Source organism: Chlamydotis macqueenii, chromosome 3 (assembly GCF_036417535.1).
Source record: "Chlamydotis macqueenii isolate bChlMac1 chromosome 3, bChlMac1.mat, whole genome shotgun sequence".
NCBI classification, from domain to species: domain Eukaryota; kingdom Metazoa; phylum Chordata; class Aves; order Otidiformes; family Otididae; genus Chlamydotis; species Chlamydotis macqueenii.
The window spans coordinates 27,334,430-27,355,003 of NC_141558.1; the positions used below are offsets into that span (position 1 = coordinate 27,334,430).

The 20,574-nt window shown below is 40.8% G+C and overlaps 1 protein-coding gene and 1 long non-coding RNA gene across 4 annotated transcripts in view; one reads left to right on the plus strand and one right to left on the minus strand.

Moving 5' to 3' along the window:
* The window catches only part of DST (dystonin), a 310,564-nt gene that overhangs the window by 274,394 nt on the left and 15,596 nt on the right, over positions 1 to 20,574 (minus strand). For both annotated transcript variants that reach the window (XM_086743267.1, XM_086743270.1), the window contains exons 3-4: positions 17,472 to 17,660; positions 509 to 716 (exon numbers count right to left, since the gene is read on the minus strand). In XM_086743267.1, coding sequence (XP_086599393.1) covers positions 509 to 716; positions 17,472 to 17,660 — 397 coding nt within the window. The remainder of the gene's footprint in view (positions 1 to 508; positions 717 to 17,471; positions 17,661 to 20,574) is intronic.
* Positions 562 to 19,010, plus strand: LOC147601205 (uncharacterized). Of its 2 annotated transcripts, none has more exons than XR_015257970.1 (4): positions 562 to 695; positions 2,220 to 2,322; positions 17,558 to 17,755; positions 18,648 to 19,010. It is a non-coding gene; the product is annotated as an uncharacterized LOC147601205 (long non-coding RNA). The 2 variants fall into 2 exon arrangements; XR_015257971.1 differs by having other exon boundaries at positions 614 to 734.

Here is a 20,574-nt window from a genome sequence, read left to right on the forward strand (position 1 = left end):
GCACCGGGGACCGCCGCATCTTCCTGAGGTTCATTTACAGGCGGTTCTTAGCTGTTGCTGAAGAGGCCGAGACCTCCGCCCTATTTTCGACATCATTTGCCGCCGGGCCGCGCACCAGCGCCCGCCCCCTCCCCTGGCTCACCGGGCGGTCCCCTCCCCGACCCTGCACGGACAAAGACCGGCGCCTCGCCCTACCCCCAGCACCCCGCGGCTTCTCCCCATGCTGCGGCCCAGGGGAGGGGGGTCCCGCGGCCTCCCGGGCCAAAACGGCCATCGCCGCTGCGGCAGCCTCCCGCGCCGTCAATGCGCCTTGGCGTGAAAGTTGAATGGGCGCACCTGCGCGTGTTTCGGCCAGCTCCCATCCCACGCAGCAAAGCCGCCCCGCCGGAAAACGCGGCCCAAGGGGCTTTGTCACCACCCAGAGGGGCCGCGCTCGGACCACCGAGGGACGGGGGTGTCCCCTTCCCCACCTCCCCCCCCCCCCCCATATTCCCCCCCCGCGCCTTACCGGCAATGCGCAGCACGGCCCTCTCGGCGGGGTCCAGCACGGAGCCGCCGTGGGTCTTCCGCTTGGACCGCTCGTGTTTGGGCAGATTCCAGGGCAGCGTGTCTCCCGGCGCCGGCGACACCGTCCCCGAACGCTGGCTCAAATCCTCCTCGTCGGAGAAATCGGCGGAGGACGACATGGAGCATCGGTAGGACGCGTTGCTGGAGCTCTGCAACGGGGAGACAGGGTGCGTGGGGAGCGGCTCGGGGCGCGGGGGCCTCCGGTGCCCGCCCCGCGTGGCATGGAAAAGCATCTCGGGGGGGAAAAGGAGGGTGGGGGAGAGGGATGCCGCTCACCATTGCCGTGAATTTAAGGCGGAGGAGGGGGGGGGAAGAGGGGCCCGTGTGCGGAGCGCCGAGGGCGATCCTCCAAAAAACCAGCCGGTCCTTAGCGGGAATGCATTTGGGAGGATGTTTGGGGAAAGCCGCGGCCCGCGGCTCGGCAGCCGGCTCGCGAATGAGCCTCCCCCTTCCCAACAATAAACCAGCAGCAGCAACAACAACCGAAAAAAAAAGAGGAAAAAAAAAAACCTTCCGGGCTACAAATCGATAGCGTTTGGCTCCCCCGCCCGGGGAAGGGACAGATTTGCCATCGCCGAGCTGCTGGTGGAAGCGTCCGTGTACCTCTGCCTCTGGGCAGGCCCCACGCGTGGCAGTGGGCGCTGTGTCACCGCCCCACCGGGCCCACGCCTCCCGCCCGAGAACGGGGGCGGGAGGGATGCGATTTCTCAGAGCAGCCCCTTTGGGTAGCGGGCACGGCCGCCGCCGTTCCGTCACGCTTTGCCCCGGGGGCTTCGGCAAACAGACAGCTGATTTGAAACGCAGGTTCGAGTTTCCCAAAAACAGAGTGCTTCCAGAAAAGTCAAGAAACGCTGATAGCAGTGCGGGGAGAGGGCTGCTGCCATTTCTGGCTTCCCTGTTTAGGGTGGAGTGGGAAACGGAGATATCTGAACGACAACATTTCAACACCGTGTTGAGAATTTAGGATGCAACATTTTATGCAGGTTATCAGGACGCAATGGCAGGCAAGGTGCTATTCCTCTGCGCTTTCTGACTGGAGAACTTGTGGTTTCTCCAGGGCACCTGAGTAGAAAACGATGGGTTTTATTTGTGACAGTCTGCTGAGACAGTCTTTCAAAAGTGTAACCAGATGCTGGTCCAGGTATGGTGTTGGTTTTTAGAGATATGCTATCCTCAGCTTGGAGAGGCATAGTATATTTGTTATGCAGAGACAGCCCTCATTCAGCCTATCTAAATTCGGGTTTGTTGATACTACACCAGCTACTATTTTAGGCTTGTCTTGAAGTCTTTTTTTTTTTTTTGAGGGGGATCTTAAAATGTAGCTTTACTTATAGAAGAAATTTGTACCATGGCTGAGATCTGATGAAATTTATTGTTGCTGTCTGAACCTATTTACTCTCAGTTCTCATGGGGTGAACAAGTGAATCATTATTACATTGGTGGGTATTTTACCCATTTTAAAACTCAAAACCTCCATAACCCTGAGTAACAACATGATGTTGTTACTGTCACAACATGATGTTTTTGCTGTGCATAGAACTGCCAATAGTATACAGTTAAATAATCGGCTAAATAAGAGGGGATCTCTTCTTAGTGGTTGCTCTTCCTGACCTCCTTCACTTCTATCCCAATCCTCTTTTCTCCTTCTACAGTACTTCATGATGAAGTTTGAAAGCAGGGAGAGGGAGGGAATGAATACATCAAACCAATTAACTGGATTCTTGTCACTGTATTGTGATGTGGAGAAAGCAAGAGGTAAGTGCAGAAAAACAGAAAGATGAAATGTCTGATTCCAGCTTCCCAGCTCTGATTGCCTTCGTAATTAGTTCTAGTGCTGGGAATATTTTGCTGCTAGTTTATATAAGAAGCTGAAACTCTCTGTAGGATCTCATAAGGCAGGATGGTGACAGGCAAGTGTCTTCCTGATGGGAGTTGGAAGCACACAGCTTGATGCAGGGTATAGAGGGCACTTTGCTGTATCAGGTGGGGCTAAGAGGGCCCCTGATGTGCTTAGTCAGAGATTAGGCTTCTTGTAGCCTGTCCTCAGCTCCAGATTTTGCCGTAAAAGAGAAAGTGTTCCCTTTAATCCCAGCTCCGAGCATCTTGCTTCACGCCTGTATCTTCTGTTGGCTGCTCAGCAACCCTCAGTATCTTTGGATCATACAGACCCACAGAGACGGATTTTACCTTGCAATTTCTTCACCTTCTTCATTTCAGTTTGTAATGTGAAAATTAGAAAGAGCCCAGACACAGTGTTCTGAGGGTGCTATAGCGATATTTTGTTAATATTTAGGTAGCAGCTTGGAACATGCAAGGACAAAGTACAATAGCAGTTGTTGTTGGAAGTTTAAATAAAAGATCTCTCAGCTCTCAGATTTATCTTTTAAAGTATGCCATACTTTTTATCCAGTAGGATTTCCTTTTCTCAAAAGAGGCCTGAATAGCCCATTCTTATTTTTCTTGACAACAACTCCTTCTACAGTTCCTCCTACCCTTCAAAACAGAAAGCACTGTTGAGTGATCGTTCCATATACGCCACTGAACATATTCTCCCTACTCTCTATGGAGATGTCATTTTTAACACAAAGGAGACTGTCCTCCTGGTCAGCTGTACAACAGTACTGAAAGAGAAGCTATGTGAGAAGACCTCACTCTCATATGTTTAAGAAATCAAATTGAACAGGCAATGGTAGAGCAGTCTTTGGCATCTGTGTGTATGACAACTACCTGTCCTCTTTTAAGTTGTCCTTCTATCTTACATCATACATGCATTAACAAAATGAATGAACAAAACCCACTTTAGCTTACCAACTCTTTAGGAATCATATTATCTCATTTTCAGAACAAGGTTGGAAGCTTGTAAAGGAATTTTTCATAACAGCAAAATCTGGCAAACTCGCATCTAAGAAATATCAACTTCTAACTTAATTACAGTCTCCTTTTCTATTCAATGTGGAGATACTTCTGAGCAATGTGTACACAGAGCTATTGAGCACAGAAGTATTTTTAAGAATCTCAACTTTGCTATTCCAGAGACGTTTATAATGAACTGAACAACTGCTTTGCTTTGCTTGAGTAAATTAATAGCTTTGATAAGAAGTCTGTAATTGTTTTCTTTTTGAGCAGCCACTGTTCACAACGTGCTTGCTACTCATCCCATTGGATTGTTTGTTTCTAGCCAACATGTTTTCCATGCCATAGCTGTAAGTCTCAAATAAGCTTTCCGTGATCCCAGCAACATATTAACTGGTCTAAAAAATACAAAATAATGCAGAACATCTGTACCATCCTGAAAAGGGTTCCTGGCCAATTAGAACAGCATGTGGAAACGAATTAGTTATATTCTGTTAAAATCAAAATATATAAGGCACTTCTGTTCTTTTTCTATAAAGCACGTTGCTGTATGTAAGTGAAAAACGTAACTGTTAATAATACACACCACTTTTTTGGGTTACTTGAGTGAAGTGTCTTTTATATCCACAAAAACAGTGATCAGACACATCCTTACTTAGCCTGCTCTGGGACTTAGCGAGGGTCAGGGCTTGACCCTTCTTAGTTTGAAGGCCCATAAGGTCACAGCCCAGATGCTATAGCTGCTTATTCTGTGCCTCCGATTATGCATTCCTTCTGCTCATTAGCCTAAAGACTTATCTGTAGCCTCTGTTGTCGATCGGGGGAACTGTTGAATTTGCATAGCAGTGATGCATATAACAGCTTGTGCATTGAAGCCTGTTGGTCATACATAAGCAAATCTAAGCGGAGTTTTGTCTGCATTCAAAGTACAGGATTAAACTTAATGCATCGTTTCACTGTCAGTACCACAGGGGGGTGCAGACTGCATACAGAGTCCTCGCCGCTCTGTCTTGGGAGGCAAAGTGCTCAGGACAAGCATTTAGGAGAGGAAAACTCATTTCTGCCAGTGTCTAGGGTTTTCTCTGTAATCAGGTGATTTGCAGCAGCCAGCTGAGAGTCAGGCTTACTACTTTGCCATAAAAGCAAGCTGGTTTCCAGTAATGGGGATAATTTCAAAGAAGTATTTAGTGTACTTCTTGTAAGAGGGATTTGGCCAAGTACCAAGGCATGATTTCCTTTGAGGAGGGAAAGAAGGACGGACTGTCACAGGTGAAGCATTGCAGAAGACAGTGTAGCTGGAATACGGTGTAAGGATAATGCACATCACCATATATCAGATAAGCCACCCCTAAATAGGATCTGATACCCTCAAGAACACCAGTGGGTTTTGCACTGTCATTCCCCGAGGCGGAAGCATTAGCAGAGGTCAGGTTTTAAACTCGGTCAGGCAATCCAGCTGGCAAAAGCTGCCAAGAGGCTGATACCGAATTATCGTCATATTGCAAAAATTCCCCAACTTTATGACACATCAGAGATAGTGGTGGCCAACTGAATTCTAATCAAATATCTTGTACTTTCACATCGTATCTTTGAGAAGACTTTCCACTGCAGAGAGTCCTTTCACACTGGTTTCTGGAAGCTATTGGGAAGTACAGGTCAACACTGACTGAAATTTAATTTTCAGTTTAGTTCTAAGTTATTTGTCTCAGAACTCCTGGAATACATTTTCATTTCTTTCATCATGTTTACTGTGAGCAATGGATAAATATGAACAGAAATTAAGTGTTTGAATCATGGTTTTACTGAGTGTATTTCAACAAAATTCCTCCTACTTTAGAATACCAGTTGAATGTAACAGGCTATTTTTGTCCTTTAACATCCCAGATTGAATGATATTAAAGTGGTTAAAGTGGATCAACTTTTAAAGTAAAATAACTGAATAAGTTTAAAACAAAATCTAGGGCAACTGAATGTTCCCATTAGTAAATCTTTACCACTTTAACCTGATTAGATGATAATGCAATGCAGACTACAAAACATCCAATGTATGTAATCAGGCTATGTGAGTCCCTTGGGACTGGATATGGTCAGAAATTTTCAAAATTCAAAATAGATACACAAATGAAAGTACAATCAAGAACAATGTAAAACCAACTATGCTAAGCTTAAAAAAAAAAAAAAAAGTCCACCAGTGGAGGCACAGCTGTATTAAATGAAAATTTTTCTGATTCTGTGCCAGTCATTTAAGAGAACGTCCATACTTGAAGGTGCCTACGTCACCAGGGTATGCAAACATAACTACAGTTTCTGGGTTTGTATTTAATGTTATAAAGCAATAAGCAGAAAGCTGGAAGACAAAGACACTAAATCTGAAACTCCTGAGCATCAAGCGTCTGACTCTATGTTAAACTATCCTTGTGGACAGGTAGGCTTTTCAAACATCAAGAGGAATTATTGCTTGCTAGAGAGAATTCCCATTCTTTCTTTCTAAAGGAGAAAGACAGAAATAAGGATTCTGTGTTTATTCTATCACATGCATTTTGAGCCTGCGATTGTATTTATATAAGAAAATTCTGATGCTTTCATAGGCTTTCAAAAGGGGATGGAATCTTTTCTTTTTCAAATGAATACATTGAAAAGCAGGGCATGCTTCATTCATTGTCACCACCACAAGACCTGTATATAAGTGGGGCCAAATAACATTCAGCTTAAACTAGCCACATTGTGCCAAAGCCGTCAGTTCTCTTGAAAACCAATATTGCAAGTGTGATATATAAAATATTTAATTCATTCCTTTATTCCTCACCTATTTCCTCTATTTAGTCTTTCAATATGAATTGCAGGATTTAATCTTGAAATAGCTTACCTACATTATAGAAGCTGACAGAAAGGTACTGAAGGTATTGGAGATGGGAAGATAATATTTTGAGGTCTGAGTATCTGGGAAGCTACAGCATGTGGAATAGGTATTTTAGTTGAGTTTTATGCCAAAACCATCAGCAAGATATAAGTGCTACTTCCATTATAATTATTATTATCTTGTTTCCAAATTAATGCTTCATAGATACCAATAAATAAAATGTCAGGATTTCATGGTCTCAAAAGAGAAATGCATATCCCATAGAAGACTACTGTATGTAACTGTTGCAAAAAAAAAAAAACCAAAAAACAACTCCTTCCCATTATCTAAAAAAAAATTTTGGATTAATTTTTAATTGCAGCTCTTTTGCATCCATTCAGATCCCCCTAGTCTGCCCGACACAAAAAAGAATAATGTGACAGAACAGCTACGGTTTGAGGAAGGCACACAGAGTTTTATCTGCTTGCTACGCCCACAAGACCAAACATATAGCAGAAGAAGAGTCTGGAATAAGAAATCATCTAGCTTCAAATACTTTCCTTAGCTTTCTAAACTTTTCATTGTAGATTGTAATGTATTGTTTTATATTATATATATATATATATGTTTCAATAGCAAACCAAATTACTCCTGCCATAAAAGGTTTATCAGAGTATGAAGACACTCTGCACAGCAAAGAGTAAATTAAAGTTCTAAGTAGCTTTTGAATCTCTGATGGGCGCAGATTGTTTTCAAGAAAAAAAAAATAAAAGGAAGACTTAGCAGATTTTTTTTAAATGACATAATGAAAATCTAAACCAGTGGTATTGATATTCTGCTTTTAGTAACAACTCTTAACATTCCTGACTGGTAAGTTACCCTCCTTACTCATTTGTTCTTTTCAAACTGTTTCAATCCCATGCTTTAAAACAGCTTAAAGACTTGATCCAGCAATCAACCAACATTTAAGTATTTGAAAATACAGGTTCTTATAATTATGCAACACTAGTAGTACTCTTAATTATTAAGTCATCAGATTATTTTCTTTTATAAAATGCATTTTAAGGTGCCTTATCTTATGTTTGGTTGAAAATATTCCCTGCCCAAGGTTGAATTTTCTTGAAAATTTTTAGTCAAAGGCTGACTGAGAAGCCTGAGAGCAAGCTTATGAAAATATCCGGTAGTTATTTGTCAACATTAAAAAAATTGTTCCAGGTTTGTTTGTTGGTTTTTTTTTTTTTTTTTAGAAGATTCTAGGCTTTGGGAGGAATACTTCAAATATAAATATCCTTTAAGCTAGACATAAGCTTTTTGCCATCTTTGTTAAAAATCTGTCTACGTTTGTCAGAGTGATAAGTTTTTGAGATATAAATATCATCTGCTATCCCTGGTATCTGGGAGTATAAAGTAAAGCTTTTAAAGTTTGGGTTTGATCTCACTGCTCTGACAAGAAAGCTGCTCCACAATGTACTGCTCTCTTGATTACAAGCAATCTTCCTCTAGTTGCCACCTGAAACTTATTCCTGGTCTTCTGGGTTTTTGTGACAGCAGTGTTCATTTCCTTAAATATCTTTTTTGCTTCCCTGGTCTGTTCATAGCCTGCATTGTACCTCCTCTCAGCCTTTTTTTTTTTTTTTTTGCTGAGCAAGTCAACTTCTTTTAATCCCTCCTCATCTCTTAGTAAGTCCTTCTTTGCAAAGTTAAATAGTATAACTATTCCTAAGGCCCAGGTGACTACCAATGTGATTTTACTAGATTTTTTTTTTTAAAGGCCATGTTTTAATTTATCAACTAAAATATCTTCCATATATCAATTAAAATGTCTTCAGATTGGCACCCACTAAACAAAGCCTCTCAAGACTCTCAGGGGTCTTACAGCTGCTGGAGCAATACCCCACTATCACAGACTGACCAAGCAAATTCCACCCTTGCAGCTCTTACCTCCACTCTTGGGACACCCACCATCCCTGCCGAGGAGTTGAGCAGGATCGTTCCAGCTTGGAGATACAGAGGCAAAACTAATCTTTCCGTCTAATAGTTACCTGCTGTGGTCGCTGGCTGATGGCAAGAGGCATGGAGAGCAGGGAAAGGCAGGCACCAGACCTGACAGGCAGGAGACCATTTCTTTTATGCTCTCCGTGACTCGTTTAGCTGGCAAGAGGAAGAAGCTGTACATTCTGAATGTAGAGAGGACAAACACCGGAACCGGTGCACTGGAGGAAAGGGCTGGAGAAATACACTGGGACTGACAGCCTGAGGAACAAACAGAGACTGGCTGAGTCTGGGAGCTGCAGCTGAAAAGCTTTCAAGGGAGCAGCAGACTCCGTGGATATAAGACTAGAGGAGAAACAGACCTGCAAGGTAACAGCTGGGATTAGTTACTATCAATGCTGAAGAGAGCAGATCAGGGGAGAGCTAAAGATGTGACGTGAAACTGGTATTGCCTCAGCAAAAGGCTTTAATGAACAAAGTACTCTGATGAACGAGGAGGATAGGAACTGTGCGTCACAAGAAGGTCTCCAAGAAGAGATGCAAGAGCCAAGGAAGGTACGCACGGAATATGCAACCAGGGGCCACGGGGAGACACAGAAATCAGAGAGACTGGTTGAACAAGTGCCTCAGAACAATGAGGTGACTGACCAGGTGAGCCTGGGAAGGGCTGTGCAAGGGGTGTAACGCAGAGGTGATACAAGGACTGGCAAAGTGAGAGGAGAAGGGCTGAGGTGAGCAAAGCAGTGAAGGAGCCAGCGGTGAGGCAGAGGCAGGTCAGGAGCAGGCTGGAGGAGACAGGGCAGAAGGAGCCACGCTTGGGAAGAAAGACCACATCTCCCTACGGAGCCTGGTAGGAAACAAATTTCACCCCAGCTCCAGCCATTAGCAAATACTGAGAGTTCCTCTAGAAAAAAAAAAAAACAACACCTTTTCCCCTGTGTTGCTGATTCATATGGAGGACCTGAAATATCGTCAGTCTCTCTCTGAAATCCAGTAGTATAATTTTCTGTGGTGTAGTTCAAGTGTCAAAACCTGCTGATGAGCCACACAACGGAGCTTTGAAGTTTACTTTTTTAACAACAGGAGGAAGTTAAACACAAAGTTCTTGTTAAAATGCTTTTCTTAATGTTGCAAAGCCAAGCACTAAATGTTACTGAATCCCAGATTCAAAGTTCACCATAGACCCTTAGTTCAGCCTGTTTATTTGTACATCATGATGCAGTCATCATGACGTGATCATATACTACTACATTCCCAGTGTCTTGCTCTTATTTAGTGCAGAGGATGGTGACATTCACTCCATAAGCAGTTGTTCAATATTTTGTTTTGTCATCCTCTATTCAATGGGCAGCACCAGAACTTAACTTGTTTGATGCTGTCTATAGTGTAAAGAGATTATTATTTCGTAGACTACTGTTTTGTGGCACAGTAGTATCTGACTACTTAAAGAATACTAATAATCTTTCCAATTACACAGGATGCAAACTGAAACCAGGAGGTCAATTTGAGATGCCAAGGATCTGATTTGTAAGAGTTATTAGAATTGCATATCAGTAATACTCGGACCACAGCACACACAGAGTTCAGTGGTGAATGGCAGCATGAAAACATTTATAAACCTAACTACATGCTTTGAGTCAGACACTTAGAAAATGGAAGACAAAAAAATATTTTAAGCCAGTTGTTCAACACATTCACAGTGACCTTGTGCCCACCCTTCAATCTCCAAAGCAGCGCTCACTACTTTTTCAAGAAATAAGAGATCCTCTCTCTTCCTGCTATCTCCTGTTTTATTCATTTACACACTTTACAACTTCTGCAGCAGAACTCCTACACATAAGAGTCATTCTAAGAGCACTTCCATCCTACGATGAAGATAGAGTGCATCCTGTGAAAAAAACAGTACGCCATCATACAGCTGAAGGCTGTATGACACAGCAGATGCAGAATTGACTGAATTAAAGCTGCACGTGTAACCTTAATTCCAGCATTTTCTAACGTTTGAATACTTGCCTTTGCCAAGCTATTCTTTTAACATAATACCCCATGTGCAATGTTATATATAACTACAAATGGATAAGGGAGTCTCTTGCTATATAAAGATGTAGTTTATGTGCCACAGTAGGATGTTACACAATACAGCTCTGGAGAGTGACTCCTGTGGCAGCAGAGGAAAAGGAAACATCTGCGTTTAGACTCTATAATTACTACACATCTATGAGACAATTACTGGTCATTTCAAGTTGTGCAAACAACATCGTAACAAAATCAGAGCTGATTAACATTTTTTTTAACCTGCCTGCAGCTACTCTACAAAATTTACTATTTATGATTACTTACATGAAATGTTTTTTCATGCAATTAGAACCACCAGCACATTTTATCAGCTTGGGTTTATATTACTGCCTCTCAAGGAAAGACAATGGGATTTTAAAAAAGAAAAATTCTGAACATTTAAAAATTTAATTTCTCAGTGAGGTTATGCTGCATACATGTAGTATAATTTTATCAATGAACACAAAATCCCAGTTGATGCAAAGCATAGCAAAATAACAGTGACAAAAAAAAAGAAGTATTAGACTTTTTCAAGCCAGAGTTTTACAGCTCTATTCCTTTGATACAACAGTTGAAAAATGTTTTCTCTCATTCATTTCTAATTTAGTAGCAAGTTAGCTTCAGCTCTAAGGACCAATATGATGCAAAATCAGGTTTATCATGACGCTATTGCAATCTGGACAGAAACATAATCCCTAGTTTAGAAATGGCAGACCACCATACTGGCAAGTGATGTCAAAGGTGTTTGTTTGATAGTAAGCACTATTTTTACATCAAAAAGAGTGCAATTGGCTGTGCTGCCTGCTTTTTTTTCCCCTCAAGACAAGCTATGGTGCTTTCTTTTTTTCTGAGCTTGTAAAAGAGAATAGAAGTCAAAATCACATCCTACAACAAAGATTGCTGCCTTAACTTCACGCTGATGGTGCACTTTGACCCTCTTTAGATCAAACAGAGCCAGGCTGGTTTAAGCTCTCATCCTGTTTTCAGTAAATAGGCATTTGCCCTGATAATGAAAATTGACACAAAATTAAAATTGTATGGAATCTACTTAACTATCAAGACAAAACCTGTTATGTTAGAGGGCTTTGCCCACAGATGTAAGATTATTTGAAACTGTGTATAGAAACATAACATAGATTTGATGCTATTTGCAATCACACAAGCATAAATCTAGGTAAATACACTCAAAGCATGATCATGCTACAGGGACAATTAATTTAAATGACCTTAACTTTCCAAATAAGAGCTAGCAATGAAAAGTCAGTTAAAGTGCTCTAAATGTGGATTTGTACTGTTACGCTATGCTTATTTCTATGTATTTTTCCATATATGTGTCATCAATAGTTATTAGCAGTATTGCAATTAACTGTTTCTTTTGCAGTATGCCTAACAGCTCTAATAACTCATCCATAGGAAAAAAAAAAATCACTAGAAAAACTACTCAGCAATAATTTTAAATTTCAGATCTAATTCTTAACATGATACCACTGTGTTTTAACAAAAAGTAGTTTTAAAGCCGTAAAGATATCATGTCCCTGGCCTAGTGAAAGTCATGGCAATACACCTTTAAGAAATCCCCTCAAAAATCTGAACTGCCAGGGAGCTGGACAAAAAGAGTGGAAGAAATGGGCAATTGCTACTATGCAATAGATGAGCTGCAGAGTGGAGAGGGAAAAGTAGCCAAGAGGAAATCAGGAGCAGGCAGCAAGGGAGGAGATCACAGAAGCTAGCAGAACAGCAGGGAAAATGAACTCTTTGTGCAAAACTGCTTATAAAGAGTTTATCCTGAGGAGTTATTTGCTATCAGAAAAGCAATAAAACACAGCAATCCAAGAAAGAGATGTAAACAGTCTCTTGGTAGCCATGTATATGTTTGGAAAGAGAAGAGGTACCTTTGAAGTCAACCTAATGGCCACTGAAGGCTTTCTCTTTATTTCAAAGATTACTGGATTTAGCATTTATAGTCCTACTTATAAAGATCTTGCACACATGAAATAGTTTCCTTGAGGTATTTTAAAAAATGTTTAAGATGCCTAGATGCTTAAATCTTAGTAAAACTTAGTAAACTTTACAAATCAATCACCTAATAGTCTCTCAGGTGCTTCTCAAAGTCTCCATCAATATTGTTTAGGTCTCAAAGCAAAAAAATGCAGTCCTTGTTTCCCTTCTTATATTCATTCACATGTTCCCTGCATTTCTTCATTGTGGTTGTGCTCACATTGTCCTGATAGAGGACGCGTGCATGTGTGTGTACACACGGGTGCACATAGAGTCTGGTAGCTCATAGCTTTGTCATAACATTTTGAGAATATCAATACAATGTTAATAAAAATGCTGAAGGTGAAAGATGACATGATGATGTTCTGCCATATTTGCTTCTAAATATGATTCACAGGAAACACAATCCCAACACAAGCAGATGTCTCCAAAAGAAAGAAGCTACTTATGCAATCTATAAACTAAATACTGGAATTATTAGATATAAATTGGATACATGAATACTTGGAATTAACCAAGTCTCGTGCAGGGTGATGAGTTATTTTTGTGTATCATCTATATTGGATCATTCAAATATCACATAAAGTACATAATGGTATTGGAACACTAGTAAATAACACCAGAGTAAGAACAAATGGAAGTTAACGAAGTGGCAACTATTTAATGACACATATTAAAAAAGAATTCCTAAAAAGCTCTGTAGAACAACTTAATCCGTTTGAAAAATTTCATCTCAAGTAAGCTAAGTGTCAACTCATACTCACACTTCTTCTATAAATTATTTTGTATCAGATGTTTAAAAAAACCTCCTAAGTGTTTTTTCTTACAGAATTATAATACTGTTTTTCTCATAAGTTTTAATGCTTAAAGGCATAAAAGCAAAAGCCAGGATAGCTGGATGAGACCATGGATGGGACAGCTCATGGTTTTACATACATTAGAAACTGCTTAATTTTGCTTTCAAGCTTGCATTGTCAGAGTCTTTACAGTGCAAGCTTCACTTCAGTCATGGGAGTAGTCTCAGTAGAACCAAATGAAGCTGCTTGCATCAGTAGATTTTTCACGTGTCCTCCCAGACATCTGACCTTTCTCTCTGTTCCCTTGTAGTGACTTGTGGCAATACTGCATCCACCACTGAGGAGCTAAATTGCTTTAGCAAATAGAAGTCTAAATAAAATTAGAAACAGGTTCAGTAGGAGACACTCAGGCATACCTAGAAGCAGCAATCCTTCTGAGATTATCCTGAATAATCATTATTTGTCATCAGTTTATTCTTTGTAGGTTGCTTTAGATATATATTTTTTTATTATTCAGTAGATACTCACCTCAATACATTATGCCCCAATCTCTGTAGTCTCATGTGCTGCACATCTTACAGTGATCTGTTATGACAAACGCAAGTGCAAATTTTGGTACTACATCTCATGATCTTAAATAATCCTTGGTGGTTTCATGAGTCAGGCATTTTAGGAGCCCTTCAAACTGTTTAACAATGGAGATGTCGAAAGACACTTTTGACAGGATCTCATGTACGTAGACATACAGGTGAAATCAGAATTTCGCAGAACTGTACATCTAACTGACCCCACAGCTCAGGAGCTAGATATGTTTACACAAACTCAAGACCATTTTTTGGTTCCAGGCCAGCACAGGAAAAAAACCTATTCATAATTTGCAGAGTTTTACACTTTTGCTTCAGAGCAGACCACTATTTAAAATACAGATAATATTTGCAAAATGCTTGTAATAAACCCCCAAGATTTTAGCAGTGTAAAATTGGCCCTGGAGAAGTGTCTCTAGACTGCAGAAAGCTCACAGCAAGAGACTTTTTGAGCATCCTTCCACACCTTCAGAAAATTTAACTATCCATACAGAATCAGCTACTCGATTCTTGTAAGGAGCGATACATAACACTCCTTTGACTTGCATGAAGTCGTGCTAATTTAAAGAACACAGTCCTGTTTCTTCTGAAGAGTTCTCCATTGTGTTCAAAAATTCAAAGCACACTTCAGTAATAGGTATCTGTACTCTCCTCAGTGTGAGGCTGATGTAAAACCATCACCTATGGAGAATGTCAGCACAAATAATACAACTGCCAATGAGAGGGTGACCTGTGGGGCACAAAATTTAACAACATGCCATCAAAGGGGTAAGCTACACACCATAATGTTAATGTTGCACTACAGTAAAAAGAATAAAATTAAGTGAAAATGGCTATGAATTCTGTCTGGTAAGGATCAGTATTAGGATGAAATGTAGTTAATATCTTCATTAATGACCTGGAAGGTGTAAAAAAGAAAAAGAAATTCAGAGAAAACTGATGTTCTATTTCTGCAAACATCTGCTCATGTAGCTTTTCAATGGGAACAATTATTGTCTTCAGTGGGATTACTCCCATACACACAATTACACCTAATTTAGTTCTGACAAGATCAGGGACAATACTGGAAAGATCCAAGATTGCTATGCAGGAAGTGACAAATAATCCAAGCAAATTCAGGTAATTATAGCTATGGCTAGGAAACTGCAAAACAAGATTTAGACACCACAAAACCAACCAAATACAAAATAGTCTGAATTAGCAGGAATAAGAAAGCCTAGCATCTAAACATCCAACAAAACTTTTAATGAAAAACCTGAAAAGTCTTTCAGCATATATCTTAATACAGCAACAAAACAGGCTAACATATTTTAGGACTGATTACTCAAAAGTTTCCTGGAGCAAGACTGTTTTATAGTTACTTTGGAAATACCATTCTCTCTTGTCAGAAAATAGGGACAAAAAAGCATGGGTAGGAAAAAAGCAACAAACATGACCAGAAGGACAACTGTTTTATGAGGAGAAATTATGTCTTCTAGTTAGCAGACATCATACATAATTTTTTTCAAGTGATGACTAAGCAGGATATGGCCATAGCTGCCTACAAATTTTTCAATAGTATATAAACATCAAGACAACAGATGATTTATTTAAAGTGGTTCAAGTGGGCAGAGCTAGGAATAACAGGAAAAAAATAGTGGAAAGAAATTATGCAGGCGAACAGGAGCATGTCTGGCACTGAATCATGTAAAACTGTACAAAGATAAAGGCCAGAAGTGTCATCTTCGAGACGTTGAGACTAAGTGGAACAAAGCTGGGACAAACTGCAGGATGGACGACATTGTGACTGCATGGAACTTCACAACGCTGCAGTGATTTGTCATGGCATGAACCTTACTCACCCTGTCGCCATGGCATTAATAATACATTCATAATAACTTACAATGTCCATGAGAAATGAAATTGGTGACTTATGTTTTCTGGACTGTAGTCTAATAAAGATAATGATTTATTCTTTTTTGTAGAAATGTGAGTTCATCAAGGCTATCAAAAGAACTATGTAACGTTGCGTAAAAGATATACTGCAAAAGCAATTTCAAGATAGTGACATAATGGTGACAGCACTGACAGAAATTTTCTCTACATCTAGGATTTATTATTGTTTCAGTGGTAGGTCTTGTCAGACAGCACAGATCCATGAAATGATAGAAAATTTAAGTTACATACTAACACTGCACATTTTCTGTTCTGATAATGGTTTCTTTCTTTGTTCGTCTTGAAGTTTCTGATGTGTTACTGACTTTGGGGAAAAGCAGGGCTTTCCTAGCTTCATTAATCCATTCCTCAAAGCCTGTTTTCTGCTTATACTATTTCCACAGTTTTAGCTCTTTAATTCAGCACCACTGATGCTCTTTTTCCCATGTTTGTAATCACTGGCAGTGGGTAATAGCCTCAGCAATTACAAGCAGGCTTACCCTCAGCATAGGCCTACCCTGGAAAAAATTAAGAACAAACAAAAAAGGGAATTGAAAACACAGGAGCGGAATGGAAAATAGTAGAGGAGATGATGGAAGAGATTAAGGAAGGACAACAAAGCGAGGAACGGCCTAGAAACAAGTAATGAACAGAGGAGAGCCTGGTGAGAGGCTGGAGACCTAGTAAGAGTAACAGAGTTAGACAAAATAGTCTAGAGAGCAAGATAGGATGGGAGTGAAAGGGAGATGGTTGAGAAGAAAGGACGAGCGGATCTTTTAAGAAGAGCAGAAGATGAATCCATGAGATGAAATTAAACCACAGAAGAGCAGCAGAGTAAAATAAATAAGTAGAAGCATGAGAGAACAGACGAAATTGAGGGGAGTACTGAAGTGAAAGCAGAAAAACAATCTATCAGCTAAAAGGTAAAAATTCTGGCAGTTGTTGGCAGCTCTGGCTTTCTTTTCTTTGCACAAGTTTCTTGCTCTCTCAGGCCATGTACTTCCCCTAGGCAATGCTCTTTCTCAGACTGACTTCAGAGCTTACTGATAATTCTTGGTGCTTAATTAACACAAATCTAGGAAGGTTCAGTTAGGTTGGAGCAGCCTTGAGATAATCTTTTTTAGGGTGTGCTCAATGGTTACCTTTTTAATAATACTGGCTTAATAGAAGTAGTTCAAGCCCCTTAACGTTGGCACATATAGGTTAGTCAGCGAATGCCTCCAAGCAATGAGCTCTCATGAAAAAGAGAAATGCATTGTGTCTGCAGGATGTACATTCACGTGCGTTTACATTAGGAACTGTGCATTTCAATGAATTGTCATGTTTCCTGACTATAGGTTATCAATATTAAAAGAAAAGAACTGTGTTGATCAAGCTGAGGAGCAAAAAACAGTAAGATTTTATACAAGTTGTGTTGAGCAGAAAGATTGTAAATTCTGTATGAAGCAGAAGAGACCTGAAATTGTATCTAGTAATGAGATTTACTGTAAATTTTGTTCAGTACATAGAATCTCTGATAAATCTGAGTGAGGCATTTCAATAACAGATACGTGTGCTATAAAAATCTGTTAAGTAATATGACTATAAAACTATCAAGTGAAATGCCTTATTTGAATATTGACTATAGGCTGAATATAAAAAAAAAAAAAAATCAAAATTAAAAAAACCCTTCTTCAGAACCAGATTTTTTTGAATTACAAAACAACATTAAATACAGTCTGACAAAGTTATATCTAGATTCACTGAACATGAGAACTGTGGAAGTTTTTAAATTGAGGAACAGAATACAGTTGGCCCAAAAAATTGGAATTATATTACGTGCCTCTATAATATACTTTGAGCACTATTTATCCCTGAAGGTAGAATACTTACAGGTTTTCGAGTTGGGGTAACTTGAACAGATTGATAAAATTCTGGTTGAACTCGGCTGCTTTTCTTGATTTTCCTTTTTCGTACAGAAGTTTCCTGCTCACTTAGGTGGTGAGCTTCCACTATGGGTTGTGTTTCCTCGAGACGAGATGCTACACGTCTTCTAACATGACGAGGACTTGATCTAGAGGTCTGTAACAGAAAAAGCAATCATCGTGCTTGACAGCTCCCAAAATGGACCCACGTAACCACAGAAAAATCATACAGGATCTTAACAATGACTTGAGGTACAAGCATGCCAATCTTAAATTAATATAATGTCCATATATACTGCATTTAACAATGAAGAGACGTTGCCAGGAGCTGTTAATATCACATTTGTTTTGTATTGCTCAATTATATGGCACAGCAGTAACTCCTGTTGCTTTTCTTTATAAGGTTTTAGTTGTTTATAACTAAACAGTTCTAATTTAAAATTTATAATTAAAATTTTCCAGGTTAATTCTTGGCCTCATAAGAAGTTGTTTTAGGGAGCGTGAGCTGAAAAGTTGCATTTTTTCCTGAGAATGAAAGTGAAGAAAAATTGGTAGCTGGCAACACTTAACTATGACTAATGGTTCTTGTTAAGAGTTCTGATTCTGCTAGATTTGAGGGAAGACCTTACCATTTGGAACAAAATAATTAAGACAGAGTGCTGCCTTTTGCTGTCATTTGAGAAATAGATGTATATTTGGCCAAATTAATAAACTCAGGAAAAGCTGCCCTTCGCAAATGCTTTTTAGAGGCTTGCTGTGAAAACCTCTGAGCATCATCCAGAATGTCTCATAGCCTTACAGAATTTCATTCCTCTAACGGCAACACGTATAATGCTAGCCCTGTATTGCTACCTGCAGAGCATTTACAATGAGCATTCCCTCATTTAACCGAGTCCTCTCTACGCCAACCACCATGAGCATGCACGAGTCTGCCATGCGTCGTTTGTACTGAATATGATGTTGGTTGATAATAAACGTGGCCAGGTTGTAAATAAGAGTTCAATTCAGTTAGTCACGTCGGCTTTCAGAAAAAGTGAGACAAATCTGTCCTTAGTGACAGTCTGCGGTTTGACAACTACATTGCCTTTCAAAACCAAGAATAGATGCAACAATTCCTAATTTTCTATCTTCTTTTCCCTTCTAGTAAAATATCTCTGCTGAAGTCCTTATGCGACAAACCCAGCACTCAGAAATGGCTGGTCCGTATAAAGAATCACATTTCTGCAAGGTTTGAGATAGTAGCTAAAACTGCAGAAATGTATGCTGTGAATCTAAATATCCTGAGTTCCTGCCAGCTGAAAACTAGTGGGAGCAATACATTTCTATATAAACCTGCTGTTCTTTTTTCCCCTTTCCCTTAGCTTTTCGGTTTGGTTTTTGTGTTTTGTTTTGCTTCTGTTTGCTTGTTTTGTTATTATTAGGAAATCAGCACAGAAAAGTTATGCTGAAATGTTGTTAAGTTGGTGAATTGAAGCAACTAAAAGTCAGATGTATGGCTCTGCGCAAACTGGATTTACTTCTCTACTGTTCGGGAGGCTGCAAGGGAAGAGAGCTGCAGTCTGTTCTGGGCACTCAGAGAGACAAACAGCTATTTTCATTATTTAAAGGTGTGCTCCATTAAGTAAATATACCTCTAAATAGTCAAAATGCACAAACATGTATTTACATACACATGCTACTAATTGTTACAGCTACACACTGCATGCAACAGATGATGTGAAAAGGCTGAAGTGCCAAGATGAAGTATCAAGTGAAGTAACTTCCAGGCAGCAACCTTCTACTCCTGGATACTGGACAGGAGGGACAGGAATAAAGCCCAACTCTCACAGAATCACAGAATTACAGAATTATTATCAAGATTGGAAAAGACCTAAAAGATCATCCAGTCCAACCATCACCAATACTTCTCAGCTAAATCATATCCCTCAACACAACATCCAAACGTTTCTTGAACACCCCCATGGTCGGTGACTCCACCACCTTCCTGGGCAGTGCATTCCAGTGCCTGACTACCCTTTCCGAGAAGTAATATTTCCTAATGTCCAGCCTGAATCTCCCCTGGCGCAGCTTGAAACCATTGCCTCTAGTTCTATCACTGTCTACACGAGAGAAAAGGCCGACCCCTAGCTCACTACAGCCTCCCTTCAGGAAGTTATAGAGAGCTATAAGGTCTCCCCTGAGCCTCCTCTTCTCCAGACTGAACAATCCCAGCTCCCTCAGCCGCTCCTCATAAGGCCTGTGCTCCAGACCCCTCACCAGCTTCGTAGCCCTCCTCTGAACGCGTTCCAGGGCCTCAATGTCTTTCTTGCAGTGAGGGGCCCAAAACTGAACACAGTACTCGAGGTGCGGCCTCACCAGTGCCGAGTACAGGGGGACAATTACCTCCCTGTTCCTGCTAGTAACGCTGTTTTTGATGCAAGCCAGGATGCCGTTAGCCTTCTTGGCCACCTGGGCACACTGTCGGCTCATGCTCAGCCCAGCATCAATCGGTACCCCCCGGTCCGTTTCCTCCACACAGTCCTCCAGCCACTCCGCCCCAAGCCTATAGCGCTGCCTGGGGTTGTTGTGGCCGAAGTGCAGGACTCGGCATTTGGTCTTGTTGAACCTCATCCCATTGGCTTCAGCCCAGCTCTCCAGCCTGTCCAGATCCCTCTGTAGGGCCTCGCTACCCCCAGGCAGATCCACACTCCCAGCCAATTTGGTGTCATCTGCGAACTTACTGAGGGTGCACTCAATGCCCTCATCCAGATCATCAATAAAGATATTGAAGAGGACAGGCCCCAGCACCGACCCCTGGGGAACACCACTTTTGACTGGTAGCCAGCTGGATTTAACTCCATTCACCACCACTCTCTGAGCCCGGCCCTCCAGCCAGCTCCTTAGCTCAACAAGGAGCACTGATAGATGATGGAAAGCGGCTTGACTATCACCACCGCCAGTTCCCTCAGCACTCTTGGGTGGATCTCATCCAGCCCCATGGACTTGTGGCAGTCCAGTTGGAGTAGTAAGTCTCTGACCGTTTCTTCCAGAATCACAGGGGGGTTAGCGTGCTCCCCAGCCGAGACTACCAG